Below are 14,874 nucleotides of genomic sequence, written 5' to 3'. Positions count from 1 at the left end.
TAGCAAGTGATATGCTCTGTGCTGTAGATGTGACCCCGGACACAGTTCAGCGACCCCATCGCCGACTTTGTCAGCTCTCACGCCCTCGCCTCCAAGAACTACATCCTCCTCAGGGACCTGAACTTCCACCTCGAGAACAACAACAACACCAACTCCACCACCCTGATCGACAACCTAGCCAACCTCGGACTCAGACAACTCATCACAACGCCTACCCACTCCGCCGGCCACAAGCTCGAACCTATCTTCTCCGCTAGCCCCCACTTCTCCTTCAACCACACCACCGAACTCCACTGGACCGGCCACCGCTGCATCCACTTCACCTTCCGGAAACCCATCACGCACCACCGCTCCCAACAGATGCCTCGCCGCTGCTGGAGCAGTTACCTCAAGACCTGGCTCTTCGAGCAGTAGCAGCACCCCCCAGCGCCTTGAGACCCTCACGGTATGTAGTGCGCTCTACAAATGCTATGATTGATTGATTGATCCTTCCGAAGTTATTATATTATTTCTCAAATCTCCCAGTTTATGTTCCAACAAAAATTTTTCGTGAGCTGTAGTGTTTGTCCCGTGACCTCATATGGAACAATGGCAGACCCAGAGTTGCGCTGTGAAAATTGCATGCTCCTACCACTCAAGGGGGATTGGCTGTTCCCAATATGGAACTGTATTATATAGCAGCTCAGTTGCAGTGGGTAACGAAGTGGATAAATAGCAATAACCTGGAAGACACGACGACCCTGCAGCAGCCGTGGACTCACGCTCAAATATATAACTTATTCCATCCAGCTGCCAGGTCCCCACCTCCATCCAAATTGCATCTGGGATTAGCGTATAGATGTTTTAAGAGAACCTTATATCTCACCTGCGCGACTCTCCCATATGCCCTGATATTGGCGCTGCTCGGGGACGCCTAGAGGGAATGCGGGCACCCCCGAAGTACTTCTCACACATTGGCATACAGCAGGAATAGATACTCTGGGCGATCTCTACAGGGATGGCACATTCTTACCATTTGAGGCATTGGCAGAGGACACCAACTTGCCTACAGGGCAATTCCTTCTCCATGCCTCTCTCATAAGAGCTCTATCGGCCCTTTTGGGAGATTTAACGAGCGAGCCACCGACACATCTGTTGCTGCAGTATTTATGTGTGATGGGGGGGAGGGGTTCGCACATAGTACATTGGCTGGTGTTGGCCTTACTCACGCATACGTTGAAACCAATGCTGACTCTCCGCACCTGCAGGGTAAGGGACAGGGGCCAACCCTGGACAAACAAGGAATGGGATAACATCTTAGCTGGTGCTATGTATATACCACGAAACTCTAAGTTCAAGTTAATACAATCATACATCATACAAGGGGGCGTGGCCGAACAAGATGGCCGATCGGCTGTAACTTCAGGAGCTCCCGTCGGTTAGAAAGTGATCCGGCATTATCCTGGGGTGCATAGGTGGTCTGAACCATGTGGACTTTGCTCTGAACCACCGCCGATTCTCTGGTGCAGTGAGGGGTCTCTTTCCGGGCCGCTGGTGCGCACAGTCTGCAGGAATTGGTCCGCCCCGTATGCGGCACCATTGTGCGGGTGGGCAGCGGAGTTACTTGGGCCTGAGGTGTGAGAGCGCTTCCCGGGACTTGCGCGACCAGCGGCCCGGCGGTGGGGTCCTGCTGTGTGGAGTGCTCGGCGAGGCTCCGCGGGAGCCTTTGATGCCTGCTCGGGCTGACACTGGGTAACAGTCGGATAGATCAATGCTTCTTAACGGATGAGCTACTCGGGGAGGTACAAGACATCTCGTACCTGCCCCGATATATTTCCAATCATTCCCCAGGGCTCCTTACGTTGGATCTAAGGTGGCCAAGAACGGCAATACTGTTATGGAGACTGCAGGTGGAAGCCTTGGTGTGCCCGCCCTTTGCTATGGCAATAGAGGAGGGACTTACTAATTATTTTTGGGGAAACTGGGGGACCGCGGCCAAGAGAACTACGGAATGGGAGGAAATGAAAGTCGTAGTTAGGAGCCTCTGTATTAAGACTTCATATGGAGTAAGGCAGCAGCTGGAATGGGATGTGCAACTTCAAGAAAGGGAATTGTGGAGACTAGAGTCCCTACTCCATGCACACCCCCAACGTATAGTGGAGTGAAGTGAGGCCCGTAGGGTCCTGATGGACTCACTTGAACGCCTAGGTAAATATAATCGGGTGGTACTTAGACAGCGACTGCACATGGAGGGGGAACAGATCAGGGGCATTGCTCGCAAAGCTCCTGAAAAATTAGGCCTACTCCCCCTGTGGTTCAACTGTGGGATCAGGGAGGGACTATGGTATACATTCAGACTGCAATTTTGGAAGTGCTGGCTGCACATTTGGAAAAGGTGTATGTTTCTGGTGTCTCTCCACCGTTGGAGAGAATAAATGAGTTCCTTTCAGGGGTGGAACTACCATGCCTGGACGATGACGCAGGAGATGAACTAGAAAAGCCAATTACTAGGGAGGAAATATTAAGTGCATTTCAACGACTGGAGCCAGCCAAAAGTCCGGGTTCAGGCGGGTTGCCATCCAAACTTTATAAAACATATGCTCCCCTTCTGGTTGACCACCTGTTGGAGGTCTATAATGAAGCCCTGCAGTACCGGATGTTGCCAGAAGTTATGAGAGAGGCGGTCATTATCATGATACCAAAGCCCGATCGGGACCCCCACGTGGTGAAGTCATACAAACCGATCTCGCTTCTTAATATAGATATGAAAATTCTGAGTGGTGTTATGGCACACCGTCTATTGCCTCACATGTCCTTTTTAATCCACCCTGACCAATCAGGATTTATTCCCAAACGAAGCACTGAAAATATGTTGTGATGAGTTGTCTGAGTCCGAGGTTGGCCTTGGTGTGGTACTTCCCCAGAGTTGAACAGGAGGACTGTGCTGTGGCACTGCTTGATATTGAACAAGCGTTTGATTCGGTGGAATGGGGGTATATCTGAGAAACACTGAGAGTAATGGGAATGTGTCCAGGGTTCCTCCCGTGGCTCCAGTTAATCTACACGACCCCACGAGCTAGGGTGCGCCAGGGGGGATTGATCTCCCGTGGGTTTAAACTACGACGGGGTACCTTGTCACCTTTATTGTTTTCGGCTGCTATGGAGCCGCTGGCGGAGACTCTACAGCGGCGACTGGAGGGGTGGGGGAAACTATTGGGAGACACAAACCATGGGGTGTCTATGTACGCAGAGGATACTCTAGTATATTCACAGCAACCAGCCCAGGCAATTCCAACACTGTTGACTGTGCTGTCCCACTTTGGGGAGGTGTCGGGTTTGAAGACTAATCCTAATAAGTCGAGGTTGTTGCCGGAGGGTCGTCTGGCAAAGAGGGCGAGGGAGGACATACCAGAGGTGGGACTTCCATGGGTAACTTCGGAACCAAAGTATTTAGGGATCAAACTTCCCAATGATCCCGCCCGGTATCTGGCGATTATTATAGGGCAGGTGATCGAGGGGATCAAAGGTTCAATTCGTTTTTGGCAGCAGTTACCGCTGTCCCTTATGGGCAGAATTGCAATTATTAAAATGATAATACCCCCTCCATGCCTCTATGCTTTACAGCACTCTCTCTATGAGGTGCCGGCCCACATTTTTAAGTCCCTGAACACATTGTTGATAGAATTATTATGGGGGTCCAAAAGAAAGAGAGTAAGTCTCGATACACTGCAGAGAACTTGGCAGAGCGGCGGATTGGAGGTCCCACACTTGGAATTATTCCTACATGGCTTCACAACTCCAGCATGCAATTCATTGGCTGGACGAGAATGACAACTGGGAGAGGAGGTTGCTGGCGGGCACCTATGAGGGACACCCGCTGGCAACATTACTAATGATGAGGGCGAGTACCCCATGGACAGCACCATACATAGTTCGGCATGTGGCACTGGTCTGGGAACGTGTCGTTAAAAAAGTGGTGAGACATGCCCCGTACGCCCCAGATATGCCCCTTTGGGTGGTACAACCTTTCGCAAAAATAAAGGCCTCCATGATGGTCCGGCGATGGAAGGAGGGCGGGTGTTTGACGATGGGGGATTTGTTCCAAAACAAACAATTTATTACTAGGGAGGAAGCGAAGTCACTGTTCGAGTTGGGGGAAAGGTAAATTTCTTCAATATGGGAAGATTAACCAAGTAGCACGAGGGATATGGACTTCCACCCCTGATGAAGCTGCGGTAACCAGTGTTTTGCAGGTTATGTTGTATATGGCGCAGGGGAGGCGTTTTATTACACACCTGTACAGAGCATTGCGGGAGGACTTGACCAGTGCACCCCTACCAGTCAAGAGTAGGTGGGAGGTGATACTGGGGGAGCTCTTGTCCGAGAAAGACTGGATTAGGATTCATGAAGGGGTCAAAGCTGTCAACTTGAATGTCAGGTTTAAATAAGTCCAATATAACTTTGTACACCAGTCTTACCTCACCCCCAAAACACTTAGTAGAATCTTCCCAACCAGACCTGATAGCTACCCCAGATGCGGGGCTGCTGCCTCTGACTTTATTCCCATGGTGTGGACATGCCAGATGCTGTCTCAGTACTGGAACTCTATTCTGGAGAAAATATAGGAGGTGACGGGTAGGTCCGTGCCCAAAGGTATACGGGAGGGCTGCTGGGTCTTTTGCCCGCTCCGAAGCAAAATAAACTAAGCAGGAGGTTTGTGATGCTGGGATTGGCATTGGCCAAACGACGGATTGCTATATCATGGATGGGCACTGCTCCTCCAAAGATTGAACTGTGGTTGCAAGATTTGAGTGAGTGGGGGGCGGCAGAAGCAGTCAGAATGAAGAGATTGTGACGGGATGAGAAATTGGAGGATGATCTGCAGGCATGGACGACCATGCTGGCGGATATAAAAGTCCTGCAAGCCCCGACATTAGCATCCTCTATACGCAATCCCCCACATGACAGACATTGATGCATTATACCTCACTAGACGCTGTGGTAGCTATGTAGTGAGTGTCAAGACCTAAAGACCTTTGGACAATGTCTGAGGGGAAGTGGCGCTGACAATTTGCTGACAACTTGAGGTTGGGTGGGGGTGTGTTCTGGGTAGCTGGGTTCTTATATGATTATCCTAGCTGGATAACACAAGGTGGCGTAGTGGAACAGATATATGTCTACTGCACTGTTGTGAGAAAATTGTAACAATTGTATACAGATATCAGATGTGTCTATATTGCTGGATGTAAGTTCCTTAACTGCCAATAAAGAAATAAAAAAAAACACATCATACAAAGGGCGTATCTTTCCCCTGATTAGCAGACATTTTAACATTGCCACTGCGGAATGCCCACGCTGTCGACAGCTCGGCACAGATCTGCTCCATATGCTATGGTCATGCACCTCCCTCCAAACCTACTGGCGAGAAGTTGCTACAACTTTAGCGCTCTGCACTGACACGTCTTTGCCAACCACATGGAAAATCTGCATTTTGGGGGGGTATGTTAGGTCCAAGAAGAACAAAGCCACATCACGATTTAGAGACCTGGGTTTGATAGTCGCCAAACGATTAATTACAAAACAGTGGAAGGAGGCAGACCCCCCAGAGACGATCAGCTGGAAAAGATCACTTAAGATATGGGCACAAGTCGAGAGTACTGCATTACACAGGGAGGAAATGGCGAGACTTTGCAAGTACCCCATATCGCAGCACTGGGACAACATACTCACCACCTTCAGCAGCGAAGAAAGCGGGGAAGACGATGACACCCCACCAGCTGCTACATGATATACACGCTGAAGGTTCCAGGCGGCAGAGGGCGAGGCATTGGTGGGTAGTATCCAAACAACTAAAGAGGAGACTGCCGGTCGAGCCGTATAGAGAAAGAGAACCTAGATAGAATTTTTTTTTTGTGGAGTCTAAGAGCAATACAAATTCAGCCTCATCATATTGAGATGAATCCCATCAGCCCACCACACTGGCGGAGCATCGTCATCTGGGAATGGTTAAGTGAATCTAGTGCAGTCCACCCCTAGCTTGGGGGAACTCTACTGCACTTAATTCAAAACTGATGATCGGCCCGATTGTGATCTCAATCAGTGGTGCTGAAAAATTGCAGTGCAAAAGAAAAATTGTGAAAATCAAAAATCACTACTGGGACACACAAACATTTTTTAATACATGTTATCCTAGTTTCAAGATTAAAAACTGATAGTTTGAAAAAATAACTACCTTATAGCAATAGGACAAAGGTCGACATGTTTCAGCCTTCTAGGTAGCAATAATCTGGCTTTCATCAGGACCGTGAATGATATACGCTACTGCAAAAAATATTGCAAAAATATATTTTGAACAACAAATATTAATTTAAAAAAAAATCTGAAGTCGTTGTTACGATACACCCTACCAGGACCTGTTTAGCACGGATGTGCAAAGGTATCCAATTTACTGGAGGTGCAGTTTCATTCTTACAACAACAATTAATATAAAATTATTAGTATTATGCTCTTTGACAGCTAAAAGTCATAGAGAGACACAAGGAATATCATCATTGAGGCCCTCACTATCAGATTTAAGTCTGTAAATCCATTTTTGTTCCCTAACAAAGAGAAATCTGGAGATATCACTAATATGTGATGGCACAAATGGACGTTCAAGCACCAACCACTGCATGTCTTCTGCCTTATGTTTAAAAGTGAGGAAATGGTTAGTGAGACCTGTAGACTGTTTATTGCATCGAATGGTACTTTTGTGTTCACTGATCCTCAGCTTGATTTTGCTTTGGAGGAATCCCCTCATTGAAATGTTGAAGTGGTCAAACACTATTGCCTCCAACGTCTGCAAGTGTTATTAACATTAGTCATGAATAGATTGAATACAACAGGGAATGCTAGTATAATGCATTGGCGATTTTCTTTGCAGATTGGAAACTGTGGCGATGTACTGCGGGCAAGCAATTACAGTGATGCTAGGAACCTGTCTCTTGGTAATAAATATGTGCGTTATCATGCAATGGAAACATTCAGTTGTAAAGTGAACAGTAGCTTTCGATTGTATTATTGTCGTATTGCTTTGTGCAGATTCAAAGGATGTACTAGATCATTCTGTGTTCTCATGTAATGTAAGACAATGGAAAAATATGAAAAGACCAATAAAGAAATAAAAATATAAAATCTTTAGAAAATCAAATCAGTTCTTTATGAATTATGGCTATCTTCGAAAGAGTTTAGCAGTTTATGAACAGTCTGTTCCTAGGTGGATATTTGCTTGTATCACTACTCACTATCATTTACAAAACCATCCTCTCCCAGATAGACCTAAAGGTAATTCCACAAGGCTTATGGCAGCTACTATGGCATGGTTGTGAAATGTACCAATTTCTCACATTTGTAAAGCAGTAACTTGGAAATCTGAACATACATTTAAAAGACATTGGGGCAGATTTACAAGCCCCTTGCGACACTTTTACGCCGCCGTTGCGTCACTTTTGTGATGCAGCGGCGGCGTAAACAATGCGCCTCGTTGCGACTTATTTATAACGTGACACATCTAGGCAGATGCGTCACGTTGTAAAGCCCTGTGCCACATGAAACCTGCGTCAGGTTTCATGTGGGCGTTCTGTCGCAGGGTGGGCGTTCCCGCGCAGGAAAGCCCCGTAAAACTGGCGCAGTGAAATCTACAAGATTTAACGGAGTCAGTTTTACGACGGTGCTGTGTCAAATCCTTACGCCTGCTTGAAGCAGGCGTAAGGAGTGACGCACCACATTGCTTGCGACGCGACTCTAGCAATGCGCCGCCCATACGTCACAAGATGCGTCAGGCATCTTCCCTTCTTTGCACCATGGTGCGCCGCATTGTAAATGCGCCACATCTGTGGTGGCGGAAGGAGGGAATTGCATGACGCATCTGTTCGGGCACATCCCTGCTGATTTGCAGAGATGCGCCAGAACATGTAAATATGCCCCAAGATGCGTAGACTCAGGCAGATGCTATGGTGGGTTAAGAAACACTTTTAAATGTATTCAAGTGATTTATAACACTGCAGTCAAAGGACATATTTCATTATTCTCATTTTTGTATTCCGTTCTACAGCCCAAAAGCTGATTTAATTTAGCTTACAGCTGTGTTCAAGTGGATGACTATCAATGAAGATCCTACAACGCAGAAAAAGCTTACTTGGGTGTAGTCTTGGCTCTGCATCGTGGGTCTCTACATTGAAGTCATAAAAAACCTGCCTGCCTCAACAGCTGAATTATTTTGGACACTGGGAAATAACTGTTGGACATTTGTTCCGCATAAAGAGAACTGGCTCTGGAAGGCAACTGGCACTACAGTGCATAATGAGAAGGGGAAGCTCCTGCAATGTTATAGCAGCAGGATCTCTTTTATCCTGATTTCAATGTAGGCCTATCAACCTATATTTGCTCCTTCCTGGTATTCCGTTTCAGCCCTTTTTGCAATAAAGATGCTACAATGAAAACATGAAATGGTGATGTTTTCAATTCTAAGGGTACAAGGAAAAATCTCAGCTGATAGGCCTCTGATGGTTGGTTTTCATCATATAGACATATGGATCCTGGCACGCTATATACATACATGGACAATATATAGCTATGGAGAAGTGCTCAGGGGTCCATGCATACCGCGTAGAATTATTCAAGTGTTTAGGGCTTCAATGGAGATTTCTACAATGCAGAATCAGGTCTGCGAGTGAGTAACCTTTTCGTTGAGCTCTTACGGAAGACAAGTAGTGGTGTATCCAATCTCTGGGAGGCAGAAAGAGTTCTGGAACACTAGGGGCTGCAAGGGAAAATGCTTGATTAGCAGTACAGGATTGTTTGACAAGATTGTAGGCAGAGATTTTATCAGAAGAAAAAGAACCTGCTAGGTGATCACTGATTCAAAAAACATAAAGTAAGTAAAAGGTAATAAAGTGTACATACGGCTATAGCAAGAGAAACAGCATCCAGCTCCACCTTCCCAAGGTGACCGCAGAATATGGCACTCACAATGCTGATCATAAAGACCATCAATTGGGAAAGAATCTGGGGACAAAGAAAGAACATTTGTTTTTGATGGACCAAAGCACTGAATCAGCACAAACGGGAGATCAGAATAAGTAAAGCCGACAATAAAACAATTGGTAAACACATTTCTCTGTTTTATTAATTCTGGCCTTTAAGACAGCTTCAGATGGTTCATCAGACTATTGTTTTCCTTAATAGTTATATTATATATATTTTACCACCAGGTACATTTTGGTAGTTGTTCTTGCAAGAGTCCACGAGAGTGCGAAATCAACAATAGAAATGTTCGGTCGAGAGGCCTTTTTTAGGGCTTGCTTGAGACAATGCACTTGAGCATTGCTGGCGAGATTATAGTAAGGGGAAAAGAAAAGTCTACCAAAGATCTTTAAAAATGGGGACACCACCACATCACTCTGGGAACACCACCACATCACTCAGGAACACCACCACATTACTCAGGATCACCACCACATCACTCTGGGACACCACCACGTCACTCGGGGACACCACAACATCACTCGGGGACACTACCACATCACTCGGGAACACCACCACATCACTCGGGGACACCACCACATCACTCGGGGACACCACCACATCACTCGGGGACACCACCACATCACTCGGGGACACCACCACATCACTCTGGGACACCACCACATCACTCTAATACACCACCACATCACTCTAATACACCACCACATCACTCAGCCCAACCACATCATCACTCAGCACCACAACAGGACTGTCCTTGCTTGCTACCAACAAGCATTGCCATAGCCAATAGAACTCGCATTAGGAAAGTGTAGGCTATTGGCTTTGTGAATAATGATGCTATTAATTTATATATTTTCAAAGCTAACACATATTTAAAAAATTTGTCATTTACAATACCAATAGCTCACACTTTCCTAATGCGAGACCTATGGCATTGCAAATGCTTGTTTTTCTTGTGAGCCTGCACGCTCTTGCAAGAGACTCTGCAAGTCTTGTGAGCGCTCTGATTAGTTGGCTGCTTAATGTGCAATATTGGAGTTGTTGTGGAAATGAAGTAAAAAAGTTATATTCCTCGGATGCTCGGTATCTGGGGACGCATCACTGATCCAGCGAAGCAATTGTTTTGTTATTTTCAATTGGGAAAATTTCTTGTTTCTGATATAGGTCCATACATACAATGTGGAAATGCATAATAAAGCGCTGGGAGGCATGATGGGTAGGTGTCTGTATGGGACCTACTATGTTACATTACTTGTTATAAGACTCTTTCTTTTCTCTTTTTTTGGCATCAGTTATAATCTACAATCAAACTGTACAGTATTTCTATATGTGATGCACTTGTAATCAAAGATTTCATCAAACTGTGTCGATATCATAACTAATATGGAAAGTTTATTCCCCTAAAATATCCAAATGCCTACAACATAGTATTTACCCGGCTCCTTCAGTTATGGAAAAGTAACATGTTTTAATGTTTACTAGTTGACATTTTATAACTGTGTATGTTTATGGTATCCAAAAGCAAATAGCGATGGTAAATGAGCAGTAACTCCCACAATACGTTGGAAAAATAGATATTAGGGTGATTAAATGTGAACAGTATAACTGAGTGCATAGGAGTATAAAGAATGTGGAATGTTTACTTGCAAAATATACTAAATGCCAATAAAAATGATATTTTTTTAAAAATGGGTAGAAGTCTGTAGCCCCTTTTTACCCGCTAGTTAACTTTTTAGTTAGGGCGACAGGCACTCTGCACGGTTGGGGTAAACGGGCAGTTTGGACCCCAGAGTGCGGGGGAGCAGGGAGGGCAACAGGGTGGGGGGTATTGTTTTGACTATGGCTATGGTGTTGACCATGTGAGAACCCTTATCCGATTAGTTTGAATAAGAAGGGATGTTTCCGAGGGGTGGTTGGGTGCCCTCTCCGTAACAGATACTCTCCATGGCCATGGGTGTGACAGGTGAGGCACTGCTTAAATTACTATCCTGGAATGGTAATGGATTGTGTGATAAACTTAAAAGAGGGATCATTCTGCAATTCCTTAAACGACATGCCCCAGATGTAGTGCTTTTTCAGAAAACTCATCTCATAGGTAATATGTGCAAAGCACTGGTGCGGGGGGACTATCGGCTGATTGCATATTCAAGATTTATGACAGGTTCCAGGGGGGTAGGTATATTTACAAAATACACATTTCCTATGACGCTAGACAAAGCCCGTACTGACCAGTTGGGAAGATATGTCGCTGTATCGGGTAGATGGGAAGGGGAAGCACTAAAGCTGCTATCCCTATACTTGCCCCCGGGACTGCAGGAATCTACATTTCAGGAATTGGGTGGGGTGCTGCTTGAATTGCCCGAGGGTCGGCTAATAGTAAGGGGAGATCTAAATTCTGTTGTCTCTGGTGGGCTGGATCATCACCCGCCTAGAGATATACCTCCTTCACAGTTGCGCCTCCCTCGATTCTTGGAGGCGATGGGTCTGGTAGATCTTTGGAGAATATATCACCCCATTGACATGCAATACACGTTTTACTCTGGAGTTCAATAAAGTCTGTGCCGATTGGACTACATCCTCGCCCCGACAACACAGGTTGTATATGTTGCAGAAGTCAAACATCTAGCTAAGGGTATATCAGATCACTCACCGGTATGGTTACAGATGGAGTTTGAGGAGGGGGAATGCACTAGGGTCGCACCAATCAGCCCCTGGTACCTCAAAAACCCACCTATCAAATCAAAGTTAGAGCAGGACATCGAGCACTATTTTGCAGAGAACCAGGGCACGTTTGATTCGGCAGGAATACTGTGGGAATCTTTTAAAACTGTAATTACGGGGCAGGCGCTTTCACAAATTTCTGGGGCCAAAAAGGAAAAAAGAGCCAAACTTCTTCGACTAGAGGAGGTCATATTAAACCTGGAAGAGGGTCTTCTGACAACCACAGATCATGAGGCAGCACACCTTCTCAGCTTAGCGCAAGAGGAGTACAGAACTGAAGTTAAAGAGGCAGCTAAAACCATGCTCAGTCATAAAATAGGGAACCTTTACGAACTGGGCACAAAACCGGGAGGCTTGATAGGAGGACAGTGGTGGGCCGACTGGTACCGGAACTCAGGACTGAGGCCAGTTTCAAACTCATCAACCCACAAGATATTGTGGATGAGTTTGGCAGACATAATGCACAGATCTATTCAGCTAGGCCTGGTAGGTTAGACCCAGAAGTCAAAGAATTGCTGGCCTAGATTAGTTTACCAGTGTTGGAGGGAGACGAAAGGCAGGCATTGAAGGGAGATCTTGAGTCTGATGAGATAGCACAAGCCATCCAAACTCTCCAGGCTGGGAAAGCGATGGGTCCCAATTGCCTCCCTATAGAACTTTATAAGTTACGACCCGACAAAGTGGCCCCTCATCGTAAAGCAATGTTTATGGAAAGCCGGGATGCGGGTCTCCTTCTGCTGGATCAGAGACTTGCCGCATTGGTGGTTATCCATAAGGAAGGGAAATCTAGAGATAGCTGCATGTCATACAGCCCTATATCACTACTAAATGCAGAAGCCAAAATACTGGCCAAGGTACTCGCCACCCGTTTGATTTGTGTCCTCCCTGATTTGGTTCATTCGGACCAATCAGGATTAATGCCATCGAGAAATACTGCCCTGAATCTTAGAAGGCTTCATGGGGTTTTGGAAAGGGTCAAGAATAATATGGAGGAGGCAGTTGTGGTGTCGCTTGACGCCACCATGGCTTTTGACACCATTGAATGGCCATACCTGTTTGCTGTCCTGGAGCGATTCGTTTTGGTTCTCGATTTATAAGTTGGGTCCGGTTACCTTATACCAACCCACTAGCACAGGTAGTAGTCAATAATAAAAAGTCGGCTGTATTTCATCTCCATAAGGGGACAAGGCAAGGGTGCCCGCTGTCCCCGCTGTTGTTTGCGCTCACCCTAGAACATTTGGATTGTTGGATTCGTTGCGGCCCTATAATAAGAGGGCTGCGTTGGGCCGATGGCTGGAAAGATTGCATATCACTCTACGCAGAAGATATTTTACTGTATTTAGCCTCCCCACAAAGTTCCTTGCGCCGGGTACTAAATATCTTCACTAATTTTGGGACCCACTCAGGGTACAGGATCAATGGGATGAAATCCCTTATTTTTGCGCTTAAGGGTGACCCTCTGACTTTGCCCAGTAAATATCAGCTTCAGATTAGCTCTGGCAGTTCAAATATCTGGGACTTTTTATTACCACAGATTCCAAACTTTTATATCAAATAAACCTTCGGCCTCTGCTGCGGTGCCTGGAGCGTGATGTTGAGCACTGGCAGTCAATCCCACTTTCCCTTTGGAGGAGAGCTGATGTTGTTACCCCACTTTTTGTGTGTCCTGCAGAACTCACCTACCTTGGTTCCAGCTTCATATTTTCGACAGGTGGAGAGCATGCAGAGGAGGCTCCTTAGGGGTACTGGCCCGCCACGTATTTTCTTTTCGAAGTTGGTGAGGGGATGGTATGATGGTGGTATAGATTTGCAGAACATTAAGAAACATTACTGGGCAGGGCAACTGGCGGCCATTGATCATTGCTCTTATCGAGCTCCCACTGATCCGGGCTATGCTATGGATAGATGGCTTCTCCTTGGTGGTAACTATACACGGGAATTATATTCAAGAACCCCAGAATTCCCTCTGACTGGACCCACGAAACACTCTGTACAGGTGTGGCACTCGGTTCAGAAAAATATTGGATGGGCTAACTCAAAGCACTCCACTGTGGGAGAGTTGGGCTATATTTGGAAGACTAAAGGGTTTGATAAATGGGAATTGATAGGGATCTCACGTGTAATGGATCTTTGGAAAAAGGGGGAGGTTTTGCCCTTCACAGCACTCCAACAGAAATATGAACTTGCCGAGTCGGAAAGGTTTAGATACCTCCAGATACGACACACATTGCAGACAACCATCCCAAAGGGAGAGACCCCTCCGGAAGCCTCTCCTATCGAGGATAGGTTTTTGGACAGATATATGCCTAAGAAGGCAATTTCCTTGACAAACCTGAAATTAATTCACCACGCCCCTGACCCCCTTCCGCAGTTTCATACTAAATGTGAGGGTGACCTACAGGAACTCGATGAGGACGAATGGATGGAAGCGTTGGTGTCCCCACGCGAGTGGGCAATTTCCTCAAAATTGAAACTAGTACCGCTGAAAATACTCCATAGGATATATGTCTCCGGGCCAACTTTAGTTAGGATGGGATTCAGCACTGACTCCAGTTGCAGATGGTACTGTGGCCAAGAAGGCACATTCTACCACATACTGTGGGAGTGCCCATACATAGCTCAATATTGGAGGGCGGTCCACGCATGCATGTGTGAGGTTATGGGTCAGAAACTCACTGTGGAGGCTAAACAAGGTCTCCTAAATTTCTGGGTGCCAACGGACTTGAGCAGTAAAGAAAGATTTGGGTGACAGTGGGATTATTAATAGCCCAAAGGAACGTAGCAAGTAAGTGGGAGGTAAGGGCAACCCCGGACCTTAAAGAATGGAAAGGTGACATGGACTGGTGCATGTTTTGCGAAAAATGAGTCTATGTGGTACGAGGGTGGCCCAAGAAATGGTTGCAAATATGGGAGAACATGGAAAGGATACAGGGGTGATATTTGTCAAGCACCTATCTTGCCGACGGGAACCTCCTTGGTGGAGTCAACACCCTAATAGTTTTTGTCGGCTGGCAGCATGGTAAAAGTATGTATAAAGCTGTATGTGAAGTATTATTGATTTCCTATTATTGCATTGAGTTATTGTAAGTCTGCGACTTTGTTGTTTTGTTATTAATAAAAAGAAATTTAAAAAAAGTTATATTCAAAAGA

At 46.0% G+C, this 14,874-nt stretch overlaps 1 protein-coding gene across 1 annotated transcript in view; it reads right to left on the bottom strand.

Annotated features, from left to right (window-relative positions):
- Window positions 1–14,874, bottom strand: part of SLC47A1 (solute carrier family 47 member 1) — a 945,948-nt gene that overhangs the window by 587,630 nt on the left and 343,444 nt on the right. Inside the window, exon 2 of the mRNA XM_078683588.1 lies at window positions 8,923–9,024. Within this exon, the coding sequence (XP_078539714.1) occupies window positions 8,923–9,024 (102 nt within the window). The remainder of the gene's footprint in view (window positions 1–8,922; window positions 9,025–14,874) is intronic.

The sequence above is a fragment of the Lissotriton helveticus genome, chromosome 3_1, assembly GCF_964261635.1.
Source record: "Lissotriton helveticus chromosome 3_1, aLisHel1.1, whole genome shotgun sequence".
Classification (NCBI taxonomy): Eukaryota; Metazoa; Chordata; class Amphibia; order Caudata; family Salamandridae; genus Lissotriton; species Lissotriton helveticus.
Note: the sequence above shows the minus strand (reverse complement) of the source record. Positions and strands in the feature narration are given on the sequence as shown.